General features: G+C 48.1%; 1 protein-coding gene across 1 annotated transcript; it reads left to right on the top strand.

Moving 5' to 3' along the window:
* Window positions 1-9240: 9240 nt before the first annotated feature.
* AMER3 (APC membrane recruitment protein 3) lies at window positions 9241-12437 on the top strand (the record flags this gene model as incomplete). Its single annotated transcript, XM_081262201.1, has 2 exons — window positions 9241-9304; window positions 9985-12437. The coding sequence occupies 2 exons, from the start codon at window positions 9241-9243 to the stop codon at window positions 12435-12437; spliced, it is 2517 nt and encodes an 838-aa protein (XP_081118327.1).
* Between the last annotated feature and the right edge of the window lie 877 nt (window positions 12438-13314).

Genomic DNA, 13314 nt, shown 5'->3' with positions numbered 1-13314 from the left:
ACTGGGACAAAGCAACAGTAATCAAAATGGTATAATGACAGACATATAGACCAACAAAATAGGGCAGAGTCCAGAAGTAAACCTTCCCCATATGGTCAAATGATTTTCCACAAGGGTACCCAAGATAAGTCAATGTGGAAACAACACTTTTCTCAACAAATGGGACTAGGAAAACTAGATGTCCACATGCAAAAGAATGAAGTGGTACCCTTACCTTACAAAAATTAACACAAAAATTGCCGGATACGGTGGTGCACACCTATAATCCCAGCAGCTTGGGAGGCTGAGGAAGAAGGATCACAACTTCAAGGCCAGTTTCAGCAAAAGTGAGGCTTTAAGCAACTCAGTGAGATCCTGTCTCTAAGTAAAATACAAAATAGGACTGGGGATGTGGCTCAGTGGTCGAGTGCCCCTGAGTCCAATCCCTGGTAAATTAACAGAAAATGAGTCAATAATCTAAAAGTAGGAGCTAAAACTATAAAACTCTTAGAAGAAAATAGGGTAAAATTTTATGATATTAGACTTGGCAATAATTTTTCTAATATGATACCAAAATCATAGGCAGCAAAAGATAACTTGAAATTAATCAAAATTTAAAATGTTGTGCACCAAAGGACATAATCAACACAATGAAAAGGCAACCTATGAAAATATCTGATATATCTGATAAAGGATTAATATCCAGAAGATATAAAGAACCGCTACTACTCAACAACTAAAAGACAATACAAAGATGGACAAAGGACTTAAAGAGACATTTCTCCAAAGAAGGTATACAAATTATCAACAGCATATAAATGTCATTAATCTTTATAGAAAAAATGACTGATAAGCTAGGTATGGTGGCACCCTTCTGTAGTCCCAGCACTCTGAAGGCTGAGGCAGGAGGATCAACTGGAGCCCAAGAGTTCAAGGTCAGCCTGGAAAACAGTAAGAGTCAATCTAAAAAAAGAAGAAAGAAAGAGGAGGAAAAGGAAAAATAAAATAACTGATCATTAGGGAAATACAAATTAAAATTACAGTGAGATAGCACTTCACTTCTATTAGGATGGCTATTATACAAAACAATAATTAAAAAATTGAAAAAAAAACTGTTAGCAAAGACATGGAAAAATTGAACCCTGTGCATTGATGGTGGGAATGTATAATGGTGCAGCCACTGTGGAAAACAGTATGCCAATACCTCAAAATAAACATAGAATTACCATATGATCCAGCAACTGCACCTCTATGTATAAACTTCAAAGAACTGAAAGCAAGAACCTAAACAGATATACATACAAGAATGTTTATCTTAGCATAATTGCAATAGCCAGAGGTGAAAATAACCCAAATACCCATTGGCAGATGCATGAATAAACAAATGTAGTATATACATACAATTATAGATTATTCAGCATTTTAAAAGGAATGAAATTCTGATGTGTGGATGAGTGTTGATTAAATAAGTCACATACCACATAATTTTTTATGATTCCATTTACATAGGACCCAAAATAGTCAAATTTATAAAGAAGAAGAACAATGGTTACCAGTTAGATGTTAAGAGGAGAGAAAAATTAGGTGTTATTACTTAAGTGCTGCAGAATTTGTTTGGGGTGATAAAAAAAATATTTTGGAAATACTGTGCTGATGGTTGTATATCACTGAGAATGTGCTTAGTACCACTAAATTATACATCTAAAGAGGACTAAAATAGTAAATTTTAAGTTATGTATATTTTCTGACATTGAAAAGAAAAAAGAAACAAATTGTTCATTGTTTTAAAAAATATGAGGGAAAGTTTAAAAATATAGAAAAATTTAAAAGACAAACAACTCACAGAAGTAAATCACTTCATGTGATAATATCTTTAATCCTCACTTGTCTGAGATTAGTTTATAGGAGGATGTCTTTCTGCAGAGGAAGTGACTTGAGTACCCAAGTATCTGTCTTCACACCCACCCCTGGAGTTATTGTCCCCCTTCCCCACCCAGCCAACCACCCAAATTGGAGCCCCTGGAGCCTGCTCTTCTCTAGGCTACACAGTCCTCACCCTGCCAGTCTTGCTCAGAGGTATGGGATCCCACTTCCTTACTTCCAAGACCCCCAGATGTGGGGATCCACAGGGCCACAGATCAGGACTCCACCCCCACTAATACAGCTGACCTCATGGCACCACAGACTGTTGGCTCCTTTGTGTTCACAGTCCTTTGGATCTGTCCAGAAAGCAAGGTCAAAACATCAGAAGCCCTTGGTTGCAATCAAATAACTAGGAAGCCAGTGCCAGGAAAGACAAGGGTTGTAGCCACAGCTCAACAATGAGGAAAAACCTAAGTCAATGTATTGTACAAATAACAAAAGGAAATTTACCTTAGAACAATGTTTCAGAAAAAAATCATTCTGTAATATCTGAACTGAGAAATAGGTGTAAAAGATCTTTCCAAAGGTTCTTGGAGAAGATCTGACCCCATGTCTTTGGGAAAGAAAGAATTTAAAAATATATACTTTCCTGTTATCCTAAGAAAGAATAATTTCAAACTTTTTGAAAGGGACAATATAGATGGCTTACAATAGCTCTCACTGGCCAAAGAGTGGCAATTTGAGTAGGAGAGAATAGCAATTGTTACCTATTTGAAGAAGCTAAAGTCCATAATTAATTATTCTCAAATTTTAAGAAACATAAAAGGTCCTTAAATGCAGAAGAATGGAGAGCATAACAAAAAGCTGATAGCTTCAGGGAACCATGATGCATGCCAGTAATCCTGAGAGTCGGGATCCTGAGAGTCTGCATCGGTCGGTCCCTGTCCTACATATGTGGATTTGGGGGTGGAGGATAATTTGGTAAATTTTGTACATTCTCTACAGCGATGTGCAGAGGGACCAAGGTGGGCACTCCCCTCCACCCTGCGGTGCTTAACGCGGATGGTGCAGGGCCTGGGGTCTGAGGGTGGTGACCCTTTTAGGTTCGGGAATGAAAGAAATTCTCTTTCTGCGGGTGCATGTGCAAGGGAAGAACGGATAAGGTTGTAGAGGCCCATCTTCTCTGGGGAGGCTGAGGCAGGAGGATAACCAATTCAAAGCCCACTTCAACAAAAGCAAGGTGCTAACTCAGTGAGACCCAGTCTCTAAATAAAATACAAAATAGGTCTGGGGATGTGGCTCAGTGGTCAAGTATCCCCGAGTTTAATCCCCCGTACCTGCTCCCCCCAAGAGGATGATGCTTATTAATTTTAGAGTACTATCCTTGATTCCCAATGTGTGGGGCAAGAAGAGAGATTCACCTTTACCTCAATAGGTGAAGAAATGATGGAGGAGACCTCAATGGCTAAAACTGCCAGAAGAGCCAGGATCTACAAAGTGTGTGTGTGTGTGAGAGAGAGAGAGAGAGTGGGGGGGGGGGGAGGTACACAGAGTACCCGCTGAATTAGTTACAGGGTAGAAAGAAGCTTCTACTCCAAGAAATTGAAGAAAGTGGTCGTGGTCATCCTGGAGGAGCTCAGGGTGGGGTCCAGCTCTTGACTCTCTTGACTAATTACAGAGAAGGCTAATAGATTATGACCATCAAACCAGTTCAAACCGGGATGGGGGGTGCACCTTGTGTCCAGTGTTGTTTGGACAAAGGGACATGGAGGGAGCCCTCTAGGCTCAAGGAAAGGTGTCATAGACAACTATCAGAGCCCTAGAGTAAGAAAGTCTCTGATGCTCTACTTTGGGCCTCAGCCCAAGCCTATGCTGGAACCACCTCTCTTTGCCTACACTCACTTCTCCTGTGGGGATGGCACCTCCCCAGCACCAGCAGTGCACCCTCCAGCCTTCCCACCCCTCATCCCTGTGCCCATGCTCCTGGCGCTAGCTAGCATCGGACCAGTCCTGGAGTTCCTTACTCTCTACTTTATCCCTGACTGCCACACTGTCCCTAGAACTGACTCAGCCTGCGGACCCTCATCCTCAGCTCTGCAGGGAAGGGGTCCCCACAGCATTTTCCCCCTCCCCCAAGATTGCGACAGGGCACAGCACCAGCAGCCCCGATAAAGTAAGTACCTATAGGGGAAGCGCCTTTCATTCTCATTAATCATAACCAGGTCCACTACAGGCATGTAAAGAAGATTCTAGAAGACTCCACCTTGCCTCTCCAGACTGGCCTACCACTTCTCACGATCCCGCTCCGACTCGGTATGGCGGGGCCCTTCCAAGAGGGTTAGGGGTCCGCAGGAGCTCGGGGCAGCAGGGGGAGAGGCGCCCACACCTGTGGTCTCCAAGGAGTTGGGGAGTAGGCGGGGCGCCGTGCGGAGGACAGAGGGAAGACGAATAGGCCAGAGGGATGCAAAGCCACAACCCAGAGGCAGAGACTCAGAGACTGAGACACCTTCAGAGACAGGGGAAGAAACACAAAGCGAGACAGGGCGAGGTCGGTGCAGCGGCGGCGCACTGAGGCGGCGGCCCTCCGGGACCAGCCCCCACCCCGGCCCTACTAGCGTCACCTCGCCCACCACTGAGCGGGTCTTCTGCGTGCGACGGGCTCCCAGTCCGGCCCCGCCCCCTTCTGTCGCCCTGGGGCTGTTTAACCCTTGAGTGCCTGTCCCCAGCGCCGCGGCAGAGCCCCTCCAGCAGCGGCTGGTGGGCGCTGGTGCTCGGCTTCCTGCCGCCCCGCGGCTGCGCGCTGCGCCGGGAGCTGACCGTGGTACTGAGCGCGCGACTCGGCTAGCACACCGCGCGGGTGCTGGGACCGCCGCGCCCTGCGACACTCCGGGGCCCCAGCGGTAAGTCGCCGGGATCCTGAGAGTCTGCATCGGTCGGTCCCTGTCCTACATATGTGGATTTGGGGGTGGAGGATAATTTGGTAAATTTTGTACATTCTCTACAGCGATGTGCGGAGGAACCAAGGTGGGCACTCCCCTCCACCCTGCGGTGCTTAACGCGGATGGTGCAGGGCCTGGGGTCTGAGGGTGGTGACCCTTTTAGGTTCGGGAATGAAAGAAATTCTCTTTCTGCGGGTGCATGTGCAAGGGAAGAACGGATAAGGTTGTAGAGGCCCATCTTCTCTGGATCCGAGCAGATGAGGAACGCCCAGGGGCTCCCTCAGAGGTGGGCTGGGACCTTCGCCCCCTCAAAAGGCCCTTTGTCTCCCCAACGTGGGGGTGGGGTGCCTTGGTGATGTTTTTACCGCGGATTCTATTTCTGCTTTATTCCCCACCCTACCCCCACCCCAGAAAACAAGAGCTTTCCCTTCTCACAATGGCCTTCACTCCATCCATCCAATGACAAGGCAGCCTATTACAGAAATAAACTACTGCCCCATAGCCTCCACCCATACCCCAATTTTCAACGAGTCCCTAGGCAGCGCTCCCTTCCTAGGTCTGCTCTTTCTTATTACCATACACCTGTCTTTGTATTTCACTGCTGTGACTTTCCTGGATACTGGGGGCGGTACAGGATAAGGCATAGCAAATACCAAAACTACTAGCCAAACATTTTTCATCTTAAAATGCTTCTGCTGCATGTGTGTTCCTCCGAGATTTTTGTTTTGTTCCATGAAACCAAGCACCCAACCACTGTCATATTTAAAAAAGAAAAAAGAAAGAAAGGAAAGAAATGCACAGCATTACCCTCTCAAAGGCAAAAGAATATCCTAGTAAGCTGAGCTGAAGTTAGACATCATGCAGTAAATTGGACAGCAGAATGACTTCGGGTGCTCATTTTGCAGTAAATCCACATCTTTGTGTGTGCTGTATGTCTGGTACAGATATGGGAATCTCTGCCATCATCTTTTCTCTGCTGAGCTCTGGTCTGGCTCCTAACACACCTCCTTGGCTTCTTTCTTGCTCGACTTTCCATTTTTTTACCTGCAACTGAAGTCATCTGTAAAAACTGAAAATTGGCCCTGTCACTTGCTCTTGATGGGTGGTTCCTCAAGACTCAACGGATTAAGAGCAAGACCGTGCAGGGGCTGGGGATGTGGTTCAAGTGGTAACGTGTTCACCTAGCATGCATGAGGCACTGGGTTCGATTCTCAGCACCACATAAAAAACAACAACAACAAAAAATAAATAAATAAAGATATTGTGTCCACCTAGAAGTAAAAAATAAATATTATAAAAAAGTGCAAGATCCTTCCTCAAACCATAAACCAGGTGTGGTTTGTCTTGCCAGTCTCCTGGCCTTATTCCACCGAGTTGCTGTTCTGGTCACTTTTAGATCCTTAAATAGACTCCTTTCTTTGTTTGTTGGGGCCTTTTTGCAGTATGTTTCCTCTGACTAGAATATGCTTTTCCACATCTTTTGCCTGGTTGTCTTCTGCCATCTTCTTGGTGTTGGTGTAAATATCACATCCCTGAAACAGAATTGGTTAAATAAATACACTATGTAGTTTCTGTTATCATAGATTTTTTGCAAGTTTGTCTTAGAGATGAGAGACTTATCCTAGGGATTTGGTGTCACCAAGACTTATCTTAGAAAATGATACACATAAACTGTTTTTATAGAATTAAAAATTACCCCACAAATTTCAGACCCTGAATTTTATTTAGGAAACTTAGATGTAAAATATGGTTAAGGTATCATAAACATATAAAATATTTCACTTAAATAATAGCTCACAGGCTACTAGAGCTGGAGTTCTAGGCCTTAAAGAATGTCAGTCTTGTTGGGGAACAAGACGAAGCACCAGAATGAGTAATAAGTGGTTGCTGAGTAGTGCAGACTGGAAAGGGAGGGACAACGTGCTTTCCCTTTTGGGGAAAGAGATGTGGCACATGGTGGGGGAGTACCTGTCATGTTTCCTGCTAAGCTTCCACTAACAGGTCTTTAGCCACAGGGTTACAAAGCAGAGTGTGCATTTTTGCAACTGAGAATCTAGACACATTTGGCCTTTGCCCTCAGGCAGTGACAGTGCCAGCATCTGGATGTCTACATAGATCCCAGTCTGCCCCTGAGAACTGTCATGGGAGCTGACTGCTCAGACAGCCTCTAGCCAGGGAGTTTTCACCCACATAATATGCAGGCTACACTTTCCAAAGAGACAGGCTTGATAAAATATTTTAATGCAGAAACTGACCACAGTGAATACATAATAGAGTCCATGTGATGTTTCTGTACTGCTGTTTCCAATTCATTGTTCTGTACCTCTGTACTTGTTGTGCTATTTATGTGCAGATTGCTAAGAAAACTCAAAAGTAGCATTGTCAATATTAGTCACATCGAGCCCAGTTATTGATAGTCAATGACAGCTATTTTAAGGATCATTTTCCAAGTGCAGAATAGAGTGAAATTTCCAACAGTTCATCATTTAAAGTCAGTTAATTGTTCTGAGAACTGAGAAACCGGTAGTTTATTTATAGAGCTCTCCATCAAACCATTTTAATTCTTGCAGTTGCAGAATTCTGCACACAGTGAAATGATTTTCATTGTAGCCTGGATGAAGTTATTTCCAAGGGTGTGGTAAACAAAGGATTTTTCTAAAACATAGAAAAATGATAAGTAAAACAAAGATTTTGGAATGAGTATCTTGCCATCAAAGTTATATTACCTTAAATAATAATTTTTCTAAATTTCTGTGAGCTACCATTGTTACCTGGAATCTTCACTTTCATTGTGTTTTCCAAAACTCCTCATGAGAACACATTTATTTTTCTACTTTAGATTTCTCACAAAAGAGAATCTGAACTGTTGGTTCATAGGACATCAGGTTCAATCCCAGTTCTGTCACTTACTACCTATGTGAACTTAGCCAATCTATTGATTTTTCTGAACCTGAATTTATTCTTTATAAAATGGGGGTTTTAATTTTTAATAGTATGTCCTTTCTAAGGTGAAGGACCAAGCTCTGTGCCTGATGAAGTGAATGTGACCAAGACTCAAGTGTGGGTCATCTGACACCAGAGTAAGCACTATGTGGTGTGCAGCAAAGCCTATCAGAGCTGGGGGAGGCCTTATTTAGGCTGCAAAAGAATGTGTGAAGGGTTTGCAGCTGCAGGGTAAGAAAGCATTGGGCATGCACCATCTGGCAGCAGACAGAAAAGCCAAAATGACAGCTTGAGGCATGGTCCTAGTATCCAGGTTGCCGCCACCAAAGGCCAAGCTGCAGCTGATGACAAGCCTGAGTTTTGCAGTGCTCCTGGGCATGATGCCTACTCTTTCTCTCATCCTCCAGCCAAAAGTCCTAGGTGCCCCTCAGAGGGGAGGAAGCACTACCCACAGGTGGGAGCAGGTGGAGGCCTATCATCTTGTCCCTGTGAGCCTTGGCAGCATACAGCTTTGCCCAATGGGTTAGAAGACAACCCCTCTGGTCACCCATCACTCATGCAGAAGCATTTTAGGGCTTCACAGATCAAGGAGTGCTGTCTGATAGGCACTCTACAGCTTCTTTGGGAGTGGGTCTGCAGGTATATAGGCTCCATTGGCCATGTGCATTCTGCCTGCTGCAGTTCCCCTCACAAACTGGGAGCTGGGGCAAGTGAATACAGGGCCACCCCTGGAGCTGTCCTCATGGAAAGTCAAAGAAGCCAGTCACAAGCTTTCTCTTCCAGCATCTCTTTGGCCAGACTGACAGTGGACAACCCTCAGGTCACTCACCACCAAGGAAAGTGGATAAGGGGGCAGTGGTAGGGAGAGTGTGTTTCAGTGTGCTGAAGAGGGGAAAGACCTTCATCAAATCCAGGTGAAAGCAGAAGCCATGATGGTGTGGGAGACAAGAACTCAGGAGGTTCTCAGATTGTGCTCTTTGGTTTTGCACCCCACTTGCTGGAGCTTGGGGAGTCTTCAAACTTACCCCAAGAGCAGCATGTGAAAACTAGATCCTTGCTCCTCTCCCACAAGCCAGCTCCTGGCACAGGTCCCTTTACCAACCTCACTCTGTTCCTGCCCTACCTCCTTCCTTGACTTTCCCCACCTTGTTCCATCCCATTCTCTGGGCATGAATTCGGGCCCTCAGTATTCATGACTTCCTGCCAGATTCTCTTTCTCCATGTGGTTGCTGAATCCTGGTGTTTCTTTCTTTGGAAGACCTAATAACTTCACCCTCACAATGATATCTACTATAGTCCCCATCCTCAGCTCACTTGAACTTTTTCTTGACAGTCATCTCTCCTCATTTATTGTATCCTCCGTCCAGATCCACCCACTCATTAGAAGATCATTGTGGCACTTCATTGACCTCAGGATAAGGCCAGATACCCCAGCTGTGCCAGGACAAGCAAGTCTTGAGCACTCTTGCTACCTTACCCCACTTCCACCCCCAGGGCAGACCCCAGTGCCTTTCCCATGGAACTCAGCCTGGACATGAGAAACCTTCTCTGGATGACACTACAGACACCAATATCTGTCAGTAAGTGTGCATAAAAGGTGATACTGCCTATCATACTCTGTGTTTCCCAGTTGACCTTCACCAGGTTCCACACTGCCTCCTACTGTGAGGTTCTCTCTCCCCTCTGTCTTAGAGCTCTGCCGGCTGTGTCTTGCCCCATGACCTCTGTGTAGATTGAGTCTTGCCTCCACTGAAAGGTTTCTGGTCCTGGAGGGGTAGCTGTCTCAGCCCTGGGAGGCAGGCCGGTGCATCTCTCTTAGTATGATGAAGGAGGCATCTTACTTGATTGGATCCTCTGCTCCATCCACTCTGAAAGGCAGGGATCTGGTGAGGGTGAACTATTGTTGATAATTCAAGCCTAGAAATGGGAGTCTAAATTGACCAGATGAGCTGAAAAGGTGTTTAAGGGAGTTGAGGGCTCATGAATGCAGCATGCACCAGGTCACAGGTCAGCAGCTGTCATTTTGACTCCTACAGTGTGCCTTTAGGCATGTGACTTAACTGCTCAGGGCATCAGTTGTCTATGAAAACAAGAGTGGTGCATGAGGATGAGGCTGTTCCATTCCCCTCTCCCCCACCACCATGGAGGACCCACTGGGACCCAGGCCTCTGCTGTTGAGCAAGTCATGTGACAGGGGTGGGCAGAGGTCTTTGATACCTTCCAGTCTCTGATACTGAGTACCACCTGCTTTCCTCCACAGTCGCCGGGGTCACTGGAAGCATGGAGCTGAAGAGGGGAAAGACCTTCATCAAATCCAGCTTGCAGATTTCCCATGAGAAACCCCCAGACCCTGCAGCCACTGCTGTAACCAGGGAGGATGCAGGTCCCTGGTCAGTCTCGTTGGGAGGGCAGCAGAGACCGCATTGTGAGAAGGGTTCTGAAGCCAGCTCCAGCATCCAAGGGTATGATCGGTGCCTCAACAAAGGGGCACAGACTGACCCTGAAGGAGGTCAAGCCACCTTCAAATTGGTACGGAAGAGCAAGACTCATGAGAGTGTTCCAGGGGCCAGCAAGGCAGCAACTACCCCAGGACAGCTGGTGGGTAGCGCAAGCTTCCCAGGGCCCTCTGGCAGCCAGCGCATGATTGACTACCGCCACTTTGTGCCCCAGATGCCCTTTGTGCCAGCTGTGGCCAAGAGTATCCCAAGGAAGAGGATTTCCCTGAAACGGCCCAAGAAGTGCTTCCGGAACCTATTCCACATCCGTAGAAACAAGACAGAGAACTTGGCCTCACTGGCAGCCAAAGGGAAGAGCCTGTCCTCCCCGGGGGACCCATCGGATGCTGCAAGGCAGAGAGGCAAAACCTTCGTTTCCCAGGGCGAGGGGCTGGGGCTGGACGACCTGTGCCAGGACCTGTCTGACAGTGAGTTCCTGCCTGACTCACCCTTCGACCTCTGCAGTGCCCTGTGCGAGGATGTAGCCTCCCTGAAGAGCTTTGACTCACTCACAGGCTGCGGGGAGATCTTTGCAGATGAGAGCTCGTTGCCACCCCTGGAGCTGAGCGAAGGCCCCGAGAGCCCAGGTCGGGTGTCCCAAGCCTTGGAAAGCAAGGATCCCAGGGGCCCTTCCCAAGACAGTGTGGAACAGCTGGCATCACCTGCCCAGAATGAGGTGTTGGATTTCACCAAGTTCTGGGACAGTGTGAATCGCTCTGTGAGGCAGCAGCAGCGTGCCCTGCTAGGCCCGTGGCTGGTGGGTCCTCAGGGGACAAACACAGACCAACCCAGGCTGGATGTAACTGGGTTGGCAGAGTTGCCCCTGTTTCACTGCAGGGGCCCCCCAAGTGGCTCCAAAGCCAGCTCTGTAGACACAGGCACCCCCAAAAGTGAGCAGCCAGAATCTGTGTCTACGAGTGATGAGGGTTATTATGACTCCTTCTCCCCTGGCCTTGAGGAGGATAAGAAAGAGGCCCCAAGCCCAGGAACGCCTGCAGCTGCCTTCCCTAGGGACAGTTACAGTGGGGATGCCCTTTATGAGCTCTTCTATGACCCCAGTGAGGCCCCTGTCGGCCCAAGCCTGGACGATGACTTGTGTGTGTCTGAGAGTCTGTCGGGACCAGCCTTGGGGACACCACTGTCCATGTGTAGCTTCCACGTGGGGGCTGAGGAGAACCTGGCCCCAGCACCAGGCCCTGACTTGCTTAGCCAGGGCTTCCTGCAAAGCTCTTGGAAGGGCAAGGAGTGCCTGCTAAAGCTCTGTGACACAGAGCTCGCTATCACCATGGGCATTGTCAACTGGCTTCGCCGAGCTCCACCTGCCCCAGCCCCTGCCCCTGGGGAGCCTGCAACCTCATCTGGTCCACAGAGGGCCCCTAGAGGACCGGCAGAGAAGCTAGAGGGCAGCGGGGAACAGGCCTCCGATGCAGGCAGGGCCACAGTGTGCTCAGCACCTAGCAGACAGCAGCTGTGGACTCACCCAGGCACTAAAGGCCTGCTTGTCAAAGAGAGTAGTGTCCCAGGGGAGACTGTAAGGGGGACTGGCACCCCCTCCAAGAACTCCTCTCTAGAGGAAGAGACACAAGGCTACCCTCATGGCTTGATCTCCTCTGTGGGGTCTTCAGCCTCTACAAGAGACATTTCCAGTAAAGGCAAGGCTCCCAACTCCACTGCCTGGTCTGGCTCACAGAAGGAACCCAGGCCACCTGAGAACCTGAGGAATTCTCAAGGGCCATGGAGGCCAGGTCCTGGGGGAAGTGCTCTGGATGTAGGGCCCACCTTGGCTGGCTATGTGGCCCGCATGGCAGCCTTGCAGATCCACCCAGATAGCCAGCCTCCAAGGCAGGACATAGGCAGTGGACCCTTCAGGCAGTCTCCAGCCTGGGGCCCTGACCTTCTGCAGCAGAAACAGACCAGCAGTTCTCCCAATGGGGTAGCTGTCTGTGGCCTTCCCATCCAGAACAGTCCACATGACCAGAGGTGTCCAGGCCTCATCCTGAACCTGAGCCAGCTCAAATTGGAACCCACCAGACTGGGTGCCCAGACCTGTGCCTCCGTGGAGGGCCAGTCACTGCAGCTCAGTCCCAGGGCTGTGGCACAGGCAGGAGGACACAGGGGTCAGCTGGACTTTGAATCTCCCTCAGGCCCTACTGCTGGGCGGAACCCCCGGGGATATCCCCCAGAAATCCTGGGCCTAACTTTGAACAGTCAGCGGTAGGTGGGCTCCTCTGCAAGTGTCCTCACATGCCGCCACGGTCTCCTGACCCAAGTAGGCCTCCCTTGAGGCTGGTTGGAAGTTGGGGTTTCCAGGCAAACCATGACAGAGCCCCATCTGTAAAACAAGCTCACCCTCCTCAGGAGCTGCATCTTTACAGTCATATTCAGGAGAACCAAGGAACCAAATTTCCACCTTTTGTCTGAAATTGGAGGACTGTGTTGGGGGGAGGGGGCAGGACTCAATCAAATGGGGGGAGGGGTCGATTTTCATGCGGAGGCATTCGTGCCTGAATCCAAAGTCAAAGACAACTCAAAACTGTGAACACCTAGCTGCTCCTCATGCAGTATGTCAGAGAGGAGTTCAGACTTGGGACCAATGGGAAAAAAAAATGGTCCACACTGTAAAATGAGAGGAGGCTAAGAGAACCTATGTTTCTGCATGGGTATGAGAGAAGCATGAGGTTCAAGGCCTGGAGCAGGAAACAGATGGGGGTGAGTGAGCATTAAAAGGCTTGTGCTAGGGACTATGAAGCCAAACCAGTCCCATCCCAGCAAGAGCCCTGAATCAGCCAAGGTCCTGCATTATTATGCAACACTGCCAGGGCTAGCCAAAACTTGCCAACCCTTGCTGATGGGTGTTACTGGATTTTCTGTGACAAATTAACCTGTGTGAGTAATGATTTCCTTCAACTTGCACTCTCCAAGCCATGGAGAGCCAAATGCTCTTTGAGAAGAAGCCCATTTTTTTTTTCTTCTCAAATCTGCAATTCTACATTTTAGTGGCAAAGGCCTTTCTCTCTGCCCCCTCCACACTCAGCATCCCTATTCCCTCTTTCAGGAAAACTTGCCTTGAAATGGGTTGTGCCCCCACTCCAAAG

This window comes from Spermophilus citellus (genome assembly GCF_964194105.1).
Source record: "Spermophilus citellus genome assembly, chromosome: 11".
Taxonomy (NCBI): domain Eukaryota; kingdom Metazoa; phylum Chordata; class Mammalia; order Rodentia; family Sciuridae; genus Spermophilus; species Spermophilus citellus.
The sequence above is the reverse complement of the archived record's forward strand: the minus strand, read 5'-3'. Positions and strand labels throughout refer to the sequence as shown.